This window comes from Lutra lutra, chromosome 8, assembly GCF_902655055.1.
Source record: "Lutra lutra chromosome 8, mLutLut1.2, whole genome shotgun sequence".
NCBI lineage: Eukaryota > Metazoa > Chordata > Mammalia > Carnivora > Mustelidae > Lutra > Lutra lutra.
This window is the reverse complement of record NC_062285.1, coordinates 138,912,563-138,927,694: the sequence shown is the minus strand read 5'-3', so window position 1 is coordinate 138,927,694 and position 15,132 is coordinate 138,912,563. Positions and strand designations below refer to the sequence as shown.

Here is a 15,132-nt window from a genome sequence, read left to right as displayed (position 1 = left end):
GTTAGGGCTGCGGTAACAATACCACAACCCCGGCCTCGCGCAATACCAGTTCCTTCCTCACGGTTCTGGAGTGGGGGCGTCCCGGGATCGGGCGGCAGACTTGGCGTCTGTAAGGGCCTCTTCCTGGTTCGCAGATGGCCACTGTGTCCTCATGTGGGAAGGGGCAAGGGAACTTTGTGGGGTCTCTTGTAAGGACACTGACCCCATTCATGAGGGTGCCACCCTTGTGACCTGATCCCTTCCCGAAGTCCCCACCTCCTGTGACTATCACACAGCGGGAGGGTAAGATTCAACATAGGGGTTTGAGGGAACACTCAGACCACAGCAGGCTCCTCCCCAAAAGCTGGATTCCCCAGCACTGGTTCCATTTCAGAGCAGAACACAGCGGGGACAGATGCAGAGCGGAGGCTCCCCTCGGCATCACGGGCAGTGCCTGGGAGCCTCGTCTTCGTGCCAGCCCTGAATCCTGGCTCAGCACACACTGTTGGGCCCTCAGGACACGGGATTCTCTTCCTGTTTCCTCACCCTGGGGCTGGGGGAATGGGAGACCCTAGCTGCTCTCCACAGCGGGAGGATCCAGGGGGCGGATGCAGGAGGGGCGTGAGCACTGTAGGCCAGCCCAGTGACGCCCCCTCGTGGTGGGCAGAGGCCCTGCAACATACTGATGGGCACATGCCCCGCAGGGGACCGCCTGTGCCCCTCTGGACGGGCACTCACACCAGGGCATTCATCCACACGCCCAACAGGGAGGGTGGGCCTGCGCATTACCAGTTCACTTCAAACCCGATTACCCAGGATACTCTGAGCGACCAGAGGACCACATGATCCAGGCTCAATTATAAACGGGCTTTTCCCCAATTCTAGACGTCCTTGCGCCTCTCATCAGTGGAAATCAGATGACGCCTGAGGAAGGGCATCCGGCAAGGCTCCCACTGTGCTTAAAGACCAGACCGCTTGCAGTGTAGACGGTTCTTATCTCTGGAAATGGTTCTTTCTGGTATTATCTTCACTGAGGTCACTTTGTGTTGAGATTTTTTTTTTTTTTTAAGACTTTATCTGAGAGAGAGTGCATAGGGGTAGAGGGAGGAAGGACAGAGGAAGAGGGAGAAGCAGACTCGCCACTGAGCAGAGAGCCTGATGCAGAGCTCGGACCCAGGACCCTGGGATCACAACCTGAGCCAAAGGCAGACACTCAACAGACCAAGCCCCCCGGCTGCCCCCGTGTTCAGAATTCATCAGAGTGCAAAATCTATAAGAGCTGGACATCTGGAGTTGACCAGGGAGTCACAGCCATAGTATTCATTGTACCAAAGTTCTACAGAACCACACCAAAGAAATCCAAAAGGTAAACCTTGAGAGGCTGACAGCAAAATCTAGAAAGATCCTCAGTGATGATCCGTGGCCACATAAACACCACCAAACGTGGCAGCTCCTTCCTGGAGAGGCACTGACATAGTTAGAACCTCTTGGTACCAGAGATCCACAGGGGCCAATGGAAACATTAAAGCACTCGGCACATGCCTGACAGTCACTGCTGTGTCCCTGCCGATGGCCGGCCGGCTGAGCCCTCTTGAGCTGTGTGAATCACCTTGTCTTGTGTCCTTTGTGGCCAGCTGGCTACAGAGGGAGGCAAATGCCCGGATTTAAGACTTCAACAGCTCAAAGTAGCTCCAGGAAGGAATGCAGACCAGAAGGACTTGACATCCGTGAGATAATAGACTTTCCTATCAAACCAACGTGGACATTGTCAGGAGCCTCAGGCTGCTAACAGAAGCCGAAGCTCAGAACAGGAGAGATGGCGGTCTACTTAGGAAGAACTGGGGCGGGGGGTGCGGGGAGAGCATCACAAGAAAGCGGTAGACGCAATGGCTAAGTACATCTGTCTCGTCCATTTTTCTAGCCATTTCTGTGGCCACACGTGTCGTGTGGCCGGGAGGAGGCATGTGGGATACTGCTAGAGAGGAACAAAGCCACAGCGAGTGGGACAGACAAAAAAAAAGAGCCTGCGTGAGCATCACGGAAAGGATTGCAGAAGTCTCAGGGGTACGTAAGTGCTAAGTACAGCACATCTGAGGGGCCCACGGGAGCCTGGGATGACCCTTCGGGCCCCCCAGCCCAGACCATCTTGGAGAACTTCAGAAATGATAGAAAGGATGATCAAAGAGTCCCCCATTGGAGCCCTGTCCTCTGGGGAGCATCGGAGAAAGGGCCTGGGAGCTGGCGAGGTGCTGCTGGCGCTCCCCGCACGGCACAATCTGCCAGCATCCAGTCCCAGCGGAGGTGACAGCCCCAGGGAGAGAGCCACCCCTGCCCTCGGCCGAGTGTGGTCTGCTCTCTCCCGGAGCTTTCCTAATGTTGTAACCGGGTCCCGTCTGAGTGTGGGAAGAGGGCAAAGGTCGGGGAGCCGGCAGCAGAGCACCGGGCTGCCCAGATGACAGTGAAACAACCCATGGCCTGTGTGAGTGACCGACAACCAGACCAAACAAGCCACCGAAGGCCCACAGGTCCCAGGCCCCCGGCGCCCCGCGGCGATGCGGCGAGGCCCAGACCACGGCTTCCGGCTGGAGCAGGGGTGTCGCCCCAGCGGGAGCCTGCCAGGGTGACAGGCCCCCGCCAGCCTCCCCTGCCCCCAGCGGCTGCCTGCAGAGGACCTGGACCTGGACAAAGCTGGGGGTGATACGTCCCCACCTGGGGAGGCCTGGACCAGCGAGAGGCTGCAGTCTCCGGGTCTCACTGCCGATCCGGTGTTTACGGGGCTGCCCCCGGCCCCCCGGGGGCAGGTTGGGCGGTGTCCCCAGCTCTGGGCCCAGCCCTGTCCCCGCCGAGGCCAGCGAGGGCCCTGGGGCAGCAGCCCCAGCAGACTACGGGCCCATGCCCTGCGCCCAGCTTCCTGGAGGCTTAGGGAGTGGACAGGACCGAGCCCCGGGCCTGCTGTGCACCAGTCTACACAGCAGAGCCTGGGTGTGGGCTCCGGGCCGAACCTGGGCTGCTCTGCTCCGGAGAAGGCCACCCCGCCTCTCAGAGGGTCTTGGGAGGGACCCGAGAAGCACCGATGAAGCGCTGACCATGTCCGGCAGTGGGGTAAGCACCCCTCCCTCCCCACAGCCAGGAGGCCCCCCCAAGTAAAAAGGCCACTGCCAGGAGGTTACAAACTTTATTTGGCTTCTAGCCTCCGTGTTCCGAGAGCACACTTGGAGCGGAGCAGGAAGCGCAGGACACCGTTCCTGGCATAGAGGCTCGGCCTGGGGCACCTCTGCAGCCGGCAGTGATCCCCAGGGCCGAGACCCCTACAGACCCGCAGGCCGGGCGGCCACAGAAGCACATGGGCTGCCACCCTGGGCGGCGTCTGATCGCAGCAGCTGGGGTCCGCGGAGGACGGTGCGCTTTCACTCGCCGAGCCGCCGGCCCCCACGCCAGCTTCGGTTGTCCCGCCACACGCAGTAGTTGAGCGCGGCCGCGAAGGCCAGCCAGGCCAGGTATGGGTAGAGCAGGCGGGCGGCCGGCGGGCTCACCCGGTGCCAGGCCACGGCCGTGGCTCCTGCCAGCCCACCCGTCAACAGGAGGTCCACCAGCGCCTGCAGAGACATGGGAGGGGGGCAGGGGACAGGGAGGCCTGAAGTTCCTTGTGCTCACCGGGTGCGTGTCCCAGCTGGCCCCTCGTGGGGTGCACTCCAGGGAGCACTCCGTCCCACCCCCGAGTGACCCTGCCAAGTCCCTCCCTCGTTCTCTGCCTCAGTTTCCCATCTGTAAAATGAGGACAATCACCCCCGCCTGATCCATGCCATCTTAGGGACACAGGGCACCAGGCGTCATGTTTTCCCATAAGATGGCCCTTCAACCAAGCCAGTGAGTGTGTCTGGTGCTGTCAGAACCCCACAAGCTTCCTCCACTGGAGGAAAAGCAGCTGGGGGCTCCACAGGAGGCTGCTGGTCCCCTAAAAGCTCCTGCGAGATGCTATGTGCCATCCCCTCCCCTGGATCTTCAGACCCTCACCCCATCTAGGATGTGATGCCCTGTGTCCCCCACGGAAGGGTCACTCCTCCGCAAGCCATCTCCAGGGACCAAGGAGACTGGCCAAGGCCACACTTACCCAACCCATTTGTCGGCTGCCAAAGAAGATGGGAGGCCATGCCCAGTTCAAGGCCAGCTGCCCGGTATAGAGACCCAGGGGAACCACAGCCTCCTCCGAGAAGCCCCCCAACTCTTTCCAGACCATGTAGGAGCCATACCTGAAACAGAGGCCACCAGTCAGGGCACTAGCAGGAAAGAGACCAAAAGCCTCCCTGAGCCATGCTCACCTATGGGACAGCACAGTGGTGGCTCGACCATGCTCTACCACTGACCATTGTGTGCCCTCAGGGAAGTTGCTTGACTTCTCTGGGCCTTTTTTGCTCCCAGGACTGCTGCGAGGATTTGAGTTAACATCCTGGCGGGGCTTAGGTCAGCGCCTGGCATGTGGGACACTCAGTAAATATCTACCATTATTATCATCAGGATCTGGAGTGAGAAAGAGGCTCCTAACCTAGATGGGGCACCCGCACAGAGGATAGGACATTTCAGCTGGCCCTTAGTGGGCAAGTAGGAGTCTGCTGGGGGGGGAAACAAGCGTTTGCAAACGCTTAGGGGCAGGTTAAGGGCCTGTGGGCCAGGAGGCTGAGGCCTGGGGGGCAGCAGAGAGGCAAGGCTGAAGAGGCAGATGGGGACCTGGTCATGGGGGTTCTTAGAACCACGAGGGGGAGGCAGTTACACCGCTAACAGGAACGAGTGGCCCCCAGCATGTACACATGTGGGTACTGCTCTGGCTCTTTCCAAGTATTAACTCATTTCACTTTCATGATGATGCTGTGAAGTGGGCAGTATTATCACCCCTGTGTCACAGGTGGGGAAACTGAGGCACAGAGAGGCAAAGTGACTAAGATCTCTTGGCAGGCAACCGGTGGGTAAAGGCAGGATTTGAACCCAGGTGGCCAGGGCCAGAGTCCGAGCTCTTTACTCCATGAGAGATTTGACTTTATCAGTATCACGGGGAGCCTCTGCAGTGTCCCACTAAGGAGAGAGGAGGGTCACATTTGGGCTTTACCAGGATCTCACCGGCGGAGGAAAGCCAAGAAGGAGTGGGGAGGCCTGGAGGCTGAACAAGGAGAGGCAGAACCAGAGGTGCCTGGGCCAGGATCAGGGAGGAGAAAGCAGGACACAGGAAGAGCTGGGAGCCTGGCTGGGCAGGGCCCGGGACTGGCTGGGGCTGGTGCCCACGTGACCCCCAGGTTGTACAGACTATTCCCATTAGAAGCCCATGGCATCCAGCCTGGCTTCTGCTACCTGCTCCCCAGGTGCCTGGCATCTGCAGCCCCGCCCTGTACTGGGCTGGCATTAGACCCAGGATGCAGGGAACATTCCAGAAGGAGGGCAGGGAGCGGGCCTCACAGGCTGGGTGCAGTTCCCAATAGAGCCACCAGGGGGTGCCCTCCCCATCCTACTCTTGCTCTCCAGGGGTATAGTCACAGGGTTTCCGGCAGGAGGCCCCTTGTCAAGTGGGTGGTCTTGAAAATTAACCCAGACCCTGGCACTGAGCTCAACAGCGGTAGCTAAGAGAATTGCTACTGTTGCTGCCACTATTGGTCCTGGAAGCTGCCCCGGTCTGAACTTGACACACTGAGCCCGCCTCCCCCTGGAGTTGCGAAAACAGCCGGGGTGCCAGCCACCCGGCCCGCCCCTCCCTGGACGCCCTGGAGGAGAAAGTTCCGGCCCAGAAAACGCCTGCTGCCCCAGGAGCACAAGGAGGAGAAGCTCTGCCCCCGGGCCTCGAGAGGGAGAGGATGGCCCAGCCCACCTACCCCATGGCCGAGTAGAGGGTGCCCCAGATGGGGCCCAGCGCCCAGCGGGGCGGGTGCCACGTGGGCTTCTGCAAGCTGGCATACCACCGGAGCCCCTCCCCGCGGACGTAGTATGAGCCCAGGAAGCCCCCCAGGCTGGGCACCAGGGTGAAGCCCATGGCGGGCACCCAAGGCGGGGCCATTGCTGCTGGGGCGGTTGCTGCTCTGGAAAGTTCTGCAAGAGAAGACAGGGGTGGGGTGAGGGGGAGGTGCTCCAGAACTGGGGCGAGGCTTCCCCAAGCCCTGGGCAGGGAGGGGCTGGGTTCACCTGGGCAGATCCTGTCAGCCCCGTGCAATGGCTCCAGTGAGCACATTTCCACCCAAAATCTCCTGCCCCGCCCACCCCAAACCCAAAGGCCGCCCTCAGGGCCGGAGCCTCTGGGGGACCCGCCCCCGCAGCTGGCCCCACCTCAGCTCCTCTCCCAGCTGCCAGCATCCTGTACTCTCTCTCTCACCCCCACCCTTGACCTTGGGTCTCCTGTCAAGTGACCCCTCCTCTGACTCAAGGCCGGTTCATGTCCCTCCACCCAGAGAGCCTCCCAGCCCTTCCTCCCCAGCCCAATAGACAGCCCAGGGCTCGGAGAAGCCCGCATCGGCCCACACCCTGTGCGCTATGTTCTAGTACCTCTCATCCCCTCTCTCACCATTCATTCATTCATTCATTCAATCATTCATTCATTCATTCAATAACTTGCATCACAGAGCTTCGCTCAAATCCTGACTCCCCACTACCTCCCTGTGACCTCAGGCAAGTCCCTTCAACTCTCTGGGCCTCAGTTTCCCCCTCTGTAGAGTGGGATAGCAACACTACCTGGGCCCCGTCCAGTGGGGACCCACAGGTATTTTACCCCCCCCCCCCAAAGGCCCACCCTAAAATCACCTTTCCTTCCCTCTGTGTCAGAGAGGGAAAGCAGCCTGCTTGGAGTCACACAGCACTCGGGCCAGGCTCTGCCCAGCCAAAAAGCTGCTCCCGCCCAGCGACCCAGGCTCACAGAGGTGGCAGGTGGGAAAGTACAGGAGTTTGCAAGAGTTCAAACTCGCGAGGGCCCCTCGGCCACCCTGAGAGGCTCGGCTCGCAAGGGGCTAGGCAGGGAAGGGCCTGTGTCCAGCCTGGGTGCTGCCACCCTGAGGGCTGGGGACCCAGTCATCAGGTCTGTCCATCGCGCTCATCAGCTATGTCCCCTTCCCCAGTGGCCCTAAGGTCTGCTCGAGGACCTACTAGGTGCCCAGCAGAGGGTGAGGCCCCAGCAGGCTGAACTGCTCATCGGGGTTGAGAGTCCAGAGTGATGGCGGGCGGGGGGACCCTGACCAGGCATCTCGGGCCAGCTCTGACTGGACCTGCTGTGGGACCCCCGGCCTGTGAGCACCCCAACTGGGACTCGTGTTCCCCACCATAAAATGAGGAGGCTGGACCCCCACTGCCACTCTGATCCTAACTGGGGAAACTGGAGGTGTTTGTTTGCATGAGAGAGGAAGCCATCCAGATCAAGTTCAGCAAACCCGCAGCTCAACCTGCTAGGGTGGGGGCTGGGGACCCAGGGCAGACGGAACGGGAGAGTCCCTGCGAGGAGCACAGAGCTCAGAAAGGGTACCTGCGGATGCGGGATCAAGGAAAAGACGGCCCTGGCCAGGACCGTGAGCACCTCCCTCACAGGGACACAGGAAGGGAGAGCAGATGCAGGGGAAAGGCTGTGCAATCATTAGGCCTTCGGAGCAAAGGGTGAAGGCTGCCCTGGGGACAGGGGGCAGCTGCCAGCCTGGGGCCCCGGAAAGCCCCACGAAATGTGAAGCAACCTTCATCCCCAACAAGGAGGGACCATGAAGGCCTGCTCAACCCCCCAAATCCAGCTTTTGAAGACTCTAATAATGTAAAAATTGTCCTCAACATAACGTTAAGCAAAGAAAGAGGCATATAAACTTGACTACAGAATCACCCCAATTTAAAAAAAAAATAGATGACAGAGACAGGCATTTTAAAAACTAACAGATTCACGAAGGTGTTCTAATCACAGCCTTCATGATCACAGAGCTGATGCTGCTTGCCTTGCCAGGAACTGCCCCTCTTATCCCACTGACCAGTGCAGACCCGAGGCCGGGAGTGGGGAGGCATCGGCCCAGGGCCCCTCTGCAATCGGGCAGCTGGGGATTCTAAGGGCTGCCCTTGGCAGTGGGAATTCTGTTTCTGTTTTCTAAAAATAGAATAAACAGATAAAATTCTGTTTATTGTTTTCCAAAAGGTCTATAATGAGCATCATTTTATTTTTTTAAAGATTTTATTTATTTGGTGGGGTGCCTGGGCGGCTCAGTGGGTTAAAGACTCTGCCTGTGGCTCGGGTCATGATCTCAGAGTCCTGGGATCGAGCCCCGCATCGGGCTCTCTGCTCAGCAGGGAGCCTGCTTCCTCCTCTCTCTGCCTGCCTCTCTGCCTACCTGTGATCTCTTTCTGTCAAATAAATAAATCTTTAAAAAAAAAAAAAAAGATTTTATTTATTTGAGATAGAGAGTGACAGACAGAGCACAAGGGGGTGGGGAGGGTCAGAGGGAGAAGCAGACTCTCCGCTGAGCGGGAAGCCCCACGTGGGGCTCGATCCCAGGACCCCGGGATCATGACCTGAGCCAGAGGCAGACGCTTCACCGACTGAGCCGCCCAGGCGCCCAACGAGCATCATTTTAAACAGAACGATGGGAGATGCAGATTCCAGCTCTGCCCTCTAGTGACTGACTGATTCCTCCCTCCTCAGGCCTCGGTCTTCTCACCTGTAGCATTGGGACAGTCCCTCCATCCCCCAAGGTCGAGACCCAGGCGCGCTGTGAGGATGACCCGGCATGTGATGCGGGCGCCCAGCAGTCGATGTTCTGTGCTCCTCCCTCCCCTGCCCTCCTGCCCTGACCTCCGGCTTCCGGGGTGCACAGGACTGTCCCTGGGTGAGCGGGAGGGTCTGTTTCACCACCATCGGGAGGACACTGGCCCTGTGCCCCTGCCAGATGGGGGTGGGTCTCCAGACACATCCCTGGGACCTGGCCGCCCCGGTGGGCTCACCACCGGGTCACATGGCGCGGGCTCAGGCCTCCTCAGCAGCCACGGGAACCCAGCCCTGCCCAGCCCGCCTAACAAATATGTCAGGTCCAAAGCGAAGTCACAGTGTTTGGGCCACCACAGGAGCTGTGGTCAAAGCCCTAGGCCTCCCCTGGAACGTGACAAGGCTGGGCAGGTGGGGGACTTTCACGCCGTCCTGACCCTCACATGCAGACAGGGAAACTGAGGCCCACAAGCTGAGAGGAGGGGCTGAAGGGTCAGGCACCAAAGTGGGCCAGACCTCGAGTCTCCTCAGTGTCACCCTTCGTCCCTTCTCCCACACCACGGGACGGTCCCACTTTATACCCACTTTGTTTCAAACTGATGGCCCCCTCACGCTCTGAGGCGTCCCTCCTACAGGCACTCAAGGTGAATGCCGCCAGGGCAAGACACACGGGCAGCCCGAACCCCTGATAAGGTCTGCAGAGGCGGACAGATGCACTGTGGTATCTCACTAAAAAGGCAAAACCCCACCTGGTGAAGCTCCAGGGGGCTATGGTGACCAGGGCCACGCCACGGTGACTTCCCAGCTGGGGGGAGGACTCTCTCTACTACTTTTGTACCTTCTCTGTAAGTCTAAAATTGGTTCCAAGTAAAACATTAAAAAAAGAAGTGTCCTGGTTTGGATAACAGTTTGCACTGTCCCTGACTTCTGCCCGGACCCCAGCCCCAGCCCCTGCTCCCCCTGCCCCCAGGGCCCTCCGAGCCTCCCACTCCCACCACATCACGCCTGCTCTGAGACTGTCAGTGGCTCCTGTCCCGGAATTTTCTTCTTTTTAATCGAGGTAAAATGTGCGGAACATGAAATTAAGCATTTAGAGCGCACGATTCGGGGACATTTGGCGCACTTCCGATGTCTCGCCATCACCGTCCATGCCAAGTTCCAAACCATTTCCATCACCCAAATGAACGCCCGCACCCACTGCAGTCATGCCGTGGCCCTCCCTCCCCCAGCCCCCGGTTACCAGCAATCTGCCCTCGGTCTCTGCCAATTTACCTTTTCTGGACATTTCATGTAAATGGAATCAAACAGTATGTGGCCTTTGGGGTCTGGCCTCTGCCACCAAGCATGTTTCCGAGCCTCCCCACACTGCAGCACCGGCCCATATTTCTCCACAAGATTCCATGGGCAGGAGCACTCCTGTCCCAGCCCGTGCCCAGGGAATGCCACACAGGACTTGCCCGCGGTGCCCATCAACCGAGCCCCCTGCTGTACAGAACAACCACAGCCCGCTAGAGGGTGGTGGCTTTCCTAAGGTCTCAGTGACAGAGCAGGGTCTGAGCCCCGTGTTTCTGCCCCCATTCCCGCTGCCTCTTCTAGACCCTGGCTGTGTTTCATGTTTCACGGGCCTCAGGGATCAGAGAGTCTGCCCAGCTCACAGGTCAAATACAGAAAGGCCAGATGCCTCACCCAGAGAAAGCCCAGACGGGGAGCTTCCTGTGGCCTCTGGGGGACTGCCCAGCTCCTGAATCACCCGACTTCGGGACCCACCAGGCTGAGTCACGCTCAGCTGGACTGCGCTGGGCTGGGCTAGCCCAGGCAGACCTGAGAGAGATCTGCTCTGGGATGGGGTCCCAGGGAGGGCTGGGGAAAGTAGGGAGCACCTGTGACTGGGAAAGGACTCGGTAAAAGGGCAAAGCCACCCACACACCCTTGACTTCCATCAACATCAGCGGTGACTGTGAACCCAGATGTTGGCTTGCCTCCAATTTGTTTTGCAATCCCAGGCCAAATCGCCCCTCTGGGCCTCAGTTTCCCTCACATCAGGTGGGTACAACCTGTCCTGCCTGCTTCGTGGGGTCATCGGGAGGCTCAAGCAAGGATCAGACAAGTGAGGGGCTATGGCTGTCCGTGTTGGGGCCACTTGCCCCATTTCCTCTGGGGGAAGAAGTGGCCCTGTGGCACAGACCCAAGGCTGGAAGACATCAGCCAGGCAGGCGCTGGACAGTCAGTGGGGCAGAAGGCTTGACACACAGCTCCATCCCCAGGCCTTGGGCCACTCACCGAGGAGCGCTTCCAAAACAGAGGCCAAGAAGGGCCAGAGCAGAGGGCTCAGGACCTGGGATCAGGAGAAGGTTCTAGGCCTCTGGGAAAAGAGCGGTGATCGTGCAGGCTCACCCTGATGTTCAGACTTCACTCACTCCTCACGGCAGCTGCAGGGGTGGCCACCAGCTGCTTCTCTCTTGGGGGCCCCGAGCCACACCCTCCTGGCCTCCACGGGGGACACTTCTAGTCCCACCATCCAGGTGAGGACACTGAGGCACAGGGAGTCCCAGAATTTTCCAGGTCTGTGTGACTCTCAGGCCCAGTGCTCTCCCACCCCTGAGCGGGGAGTCTGCTAGCCTCAGCTCTGGGCCACAAGGCCACTTAACCTGATGCCCGTGTCACCTCCTTCTCATCGCAACATGGCACTCGGCCTCCCACCCTACCTCAGCGGTCCTGCCCTCTGCCCAGTGTCACAAGATTCTCAGGGCCAAGAGGCTCACTCCCTCCAGCCCCAGCACCAGTGTCCCAGGCCCCATAGGGCATTAGACCCCTTCTCAGCCAAGGGCAGCAGTGACAGGAACTGAATCCTCTCCATCCTCCCAAGGCGGGGGGGGGGGGGGGGGGGGGGCCTCAGGATCTTCTGTCCTCAAGCAGCTTCACTCCTGCTCCCCGCCAAGAGACTCCAGACCCATTTCTGGCCCTACAGTCTCACCTCCCAGGCCTCTCTGTCCCCATCTGTGAAGTGGGGGCTCAGCTAGTGAGTCCCTGGGGGCCCCTCCTGTTCCCCAAGGCCTCCCCTACAGAAGGTGGCAGAAAATGCCTCCCCACACACACACAGTTTGTTTCTCTGATTCTCTCCTCCTCCCGCGCTGTACCCGGCCCTCCTAGGCCTTATCTCTCACTCAAGCCACGCACTGCCCCGGGACTGGTGTTAAGGCTCCTTTTTTGTTGTTGTTATATTTATTTATTTGACAGACAGAGATCACAAGTAGCCAGAGAGGCAGGCAGAGAGAGAGGGGAAGCAGGTTCCCCACCAAGTAGAGGGCCCGATTCGGGGCTTGATCCTAGGACCCTGGGATCATGACGGGAGCCGAAGGCAGAGGCTTTAACCCACTGAGCCACCCAGGCACCCCGAGGCTCCTTTCTTTTCTAAAATGACTCACAGCTAATCATCTGCGTTAGAACCTCTGTGAATCTTTTTCATTATGCAAGTACCCAGTACACCAGCCAGCAGGTCGGGAAGGGTCCATTGCCAGCTGGTAACCAGGAGGTCTGGGACGGGGTGGGGCTGGGAGGGACAAGGGGGAATTTGCTCCACGGAGAACGACTACTTTTCTAAACACAAAGAGCATATTCAGGCATGGCTGCCCAATCAGAAATAAGTAAATGAAAGTACAAATAAAAGAAACAGATTCCGAAACAAAATAATGATGCAAAAGTGTATATGGGAAAAAGGAGGCTCCCTCCCTTGGAGCCCCAACCCCTCACCCCACCCCTGAGCAACCCACGGTCAAGGGTTTCTGGCTGATTCAGTCCCTGACACAGCAGCACACAGCGGGTGGAGGCTGGAACCCTAGTGGTTCAAACCCTGGCCCCACCCTTGTCACTGTGTCACCCTGGACAGGGGCTCCTGGGTGAGCCTCAGTTTCCCTCAGCTCCAAGGCTCCCCTCTGAACCTCCCTCTGGGTGTGCCGTGCAACCATCTGGAAACAAGCCTCCCGCCCCCCTTCCCCTTGCTCCTGGGGCCCTTCCAAGGCAGTGGACAAACACCGTTTCTCCACGAAGCAGACGTCCAATGCGAGGCCCCGCAGGGCTCCCCACTTCACCCCACGGAGGAACTGGAGGCTCGAGGCCCACACTCTGCCAGACAAGTCTTTTGGTCCACGGCCTGCTGCATGCCAGGCACCCTGGCACCCTTTGGATCAGCCGCAGTCAACGGTCCCTAGGGGAGGCCCCAGCCCAGCACCGCCCCCCGCCCCCGCCCTCGGCTGTAGAACACATGGCTGGTAGGGGTCCGCGACGCACCAGCAGGCCAGCCAGACAGGCTCCCCGGCCGGCCCGGCCAGCAGGCGGATCCCCAGAACTCTGCACGGTGTTCACGGCCGGAAGCCCCCGCGCCCTACCGCTGCAGGACGGCAACGGGCAGGCAGGTCCCAGGCCTCCTTCTGCCCACACCAGACCCCTGTCCAGGCGACGGCGCACCCGAGCACTGAACTGGGAAGCTCGGGACCCGGTTCTAGGACACTCGGGGGCCTTAACTGGCTGTGCACAAATACCCTGCCCAGGGGTTCTGGGTTTCCCCGCCTAGAAACGGAAAGTCTCAAGTGGACCCGGAGCCAGGGCATTTCGTGACCTTCTCGGTACCCCGTTCGGCCACTCCCGCCCTCCCCCTCCACCGCCATCCGGCTAGCTCAACGGCGGAATGGGCGGGAATCGGGACTGTCGGGTCCCTCCCGGTGGCTCAGCTTCCCGCCAGACCCGAGCGGAGGGGCGGGGCGCGGGGGCGGAGGGGCGGGGCGCGGGGGCGGAGGGGCGGGGCGCGGGGGCGGAGGGGCGGGGCGCGGGGGCCGGAGGAGGGGCGGGGCGCGGGGGCCGGGGGAGGGGCGGGGCGCGGGGGCCGGAGGAGGGGCGGGGCGGAGCCGAGCCGGATTGCTCCAGTTCCCTCCTCCGAACTCCCGCTTGCCCCGGGAATCCCGCGGCACAGGAGCCCCGACCGCGGAGGTGAGGGTCCCGGCAGCCCGCCACCCCGGCACCGAGTCCCTTGGTGCTACTCCCCTGCGGCCCACTAGGGCCCCCGCCCCGCAGCTCCAGCCTGCCCCCTCCTGCCTCAGTTTGCCCTCGGGCCCCGCGCCAGCGCGCGGGCGCTGTCGGGGGGTCGCACCTGCGCGGGGCCGCCCCGCCCGCTGCCCCTTCGGCGTCCGTTCCCCACTCACCCGCGACGAGGACGCGCTCCGGGAAGGCACTGCGCGGCGCGAGGTGGCGGCCCAGGTCCCCGACCTGCCCCGCCCCGGCCGCGAGGCCCCGCCCCGCCCCGGCCCCGCCCGGCCTGGCTGGAAGCCGCGGCGGCCGGAGAGCTCGCTCCGCGCCAGCTCCCTTCTGCCTCTACCTCCCCGGCCGGCCCCGATCGGCTCTGTGGCCCTGGTCCTTACCGTGGCCGCCGTGCCGGCCGTGTCACTGGCAGGTCGCTTTTTCTTGAGACTCACCTTTCCCGTTTGTAAAATGGGAAAACAGGGACCGACCTCAGAGAGGGGAACTACCGCGCTTGATAGCAAAGCCCTGAACGCCGTCCCACACAGTAGCCCTGGGCTCCCATCGCCAGAGGAAAACCCCAGTCACTTTAACTGGTGCCCGGGGCAGGAGGCAGGCGGAGCTCTGAGTCCCGGCTCAGACACTCTGTGACTGGTTCTCTCAGCCTCCATCTGCTCATCTGTAAAATGGGCACAACATCGTGGGACTAATGAGGATGCCACAGGTAATGGGGCCGGCCGCCCTGCCGACGCTCGGCACTCAGTGAGGGGAGACTGCAACCGTCACGGTCCAGAGGTGGCCTCCAGCTGGCCGGGACACACCCTGATGGGCACGGCACCTCCAGCAGCAGGCCTTGGACCCCTCAGCTCGCCTGTGGGTGCTGCTTTATCACTGCAGCCCGGGGGCTGTTCTGGCCACCTTGGGCTAACTTGGTCAAGCAGGGCCCCTCAGCCTGCAGGAGCCAAAGTGGCCCAAACCGATCCTTGGGGGACCATGTGAACTCTTGTCCCCAACCATAGCGGCTAGCTCCTGGGCGGCAGTCGGAAAAATTAAGCCCTGCCCGTGTTGGCCATTGTGAGCCTTTCCTGCTTCGACTGCTTTGATATAAAGACAAGCATAATCCAGTCTGGACTGTTTCTTTTTCTTACGATTTTATCTTTTTTTAAGATTTTATTTATTTATTTGACAGACAGAGATCACAAGTAGGCAGAGAGGCAGGCAGAGAGAGGAAGGGAAGCAGGCTCCCTGCTGAGCAGAGCACCAGATGCGGGGGCTCGATCCCAGGACCCTGAGATCATGACCTGAGCCAACAGCAGAGGCTTTAACCCCCTGAGCCACCCAGGCGCCCCTTTCTCCTGATTTTAAAAGAAATTAAAACATTTCCCTGGGTCCCTGAAAGTATTGTGGCCCCAGGCACTGCACCCGCCCTACTGGATGAACTCGGTCTG

At 60.4% G+C, this 15,132-nt stretch overlaps 2 protein-coding genes across 2 annotated transcripts; one reads left to right on the top strand and one right to left on the bottom strand.

Moving 5' to 3' along the window:
* Positions 1 to 3,243: 3,243 nt before the first annotated feature.
* On the bottom strand, positions 3,244 to 13,991 carry TSPO (translocator protein). The gene is made up of 4 exons (XM_047740571.1): positions 13,870 to 13,991; positions 5,835 to 6,048; positions 4,091 to 4,229; positions 3,244 to 3,575 (listed from the first exon to the last, which is right to left on the bottom strand). The coding sequence occupies exons 2-4, from the start codon at positions 6,014 to 6,016 to the stop codon at positions 3,387 to 3,389; spliced, it is 510 nt and encodes a 169-aa protein (XP_047596527.1). The 5' UTR covers positions 6,017 to 6,048; positions 13,870 to 13,991; the 3' UTR covers positions 3,244 to 3,386.
* Positions 12,936 to 14,794, top strand: LOC125107014 (translation initiation factor IF-2-like). Its single transcript, XM_047741567.1, has 3 exons — positions 12,936 to 13,082; positions 13,222 to 13,446; positions 13,538 to 14,794. The coding sequence occupies exons 1-3, from the start codon at positions 12,936 to 12,938 to the stop codon at positions 14,333 to 14,335; spliced, it is 1,170 nt and encodes a 389-aa protein (XP_047597523.1). The 3' UTR covers positions 14,336 to 14,794.
* Positions 14,795 to 15,132: the final 338 nt, after the last annotated feature.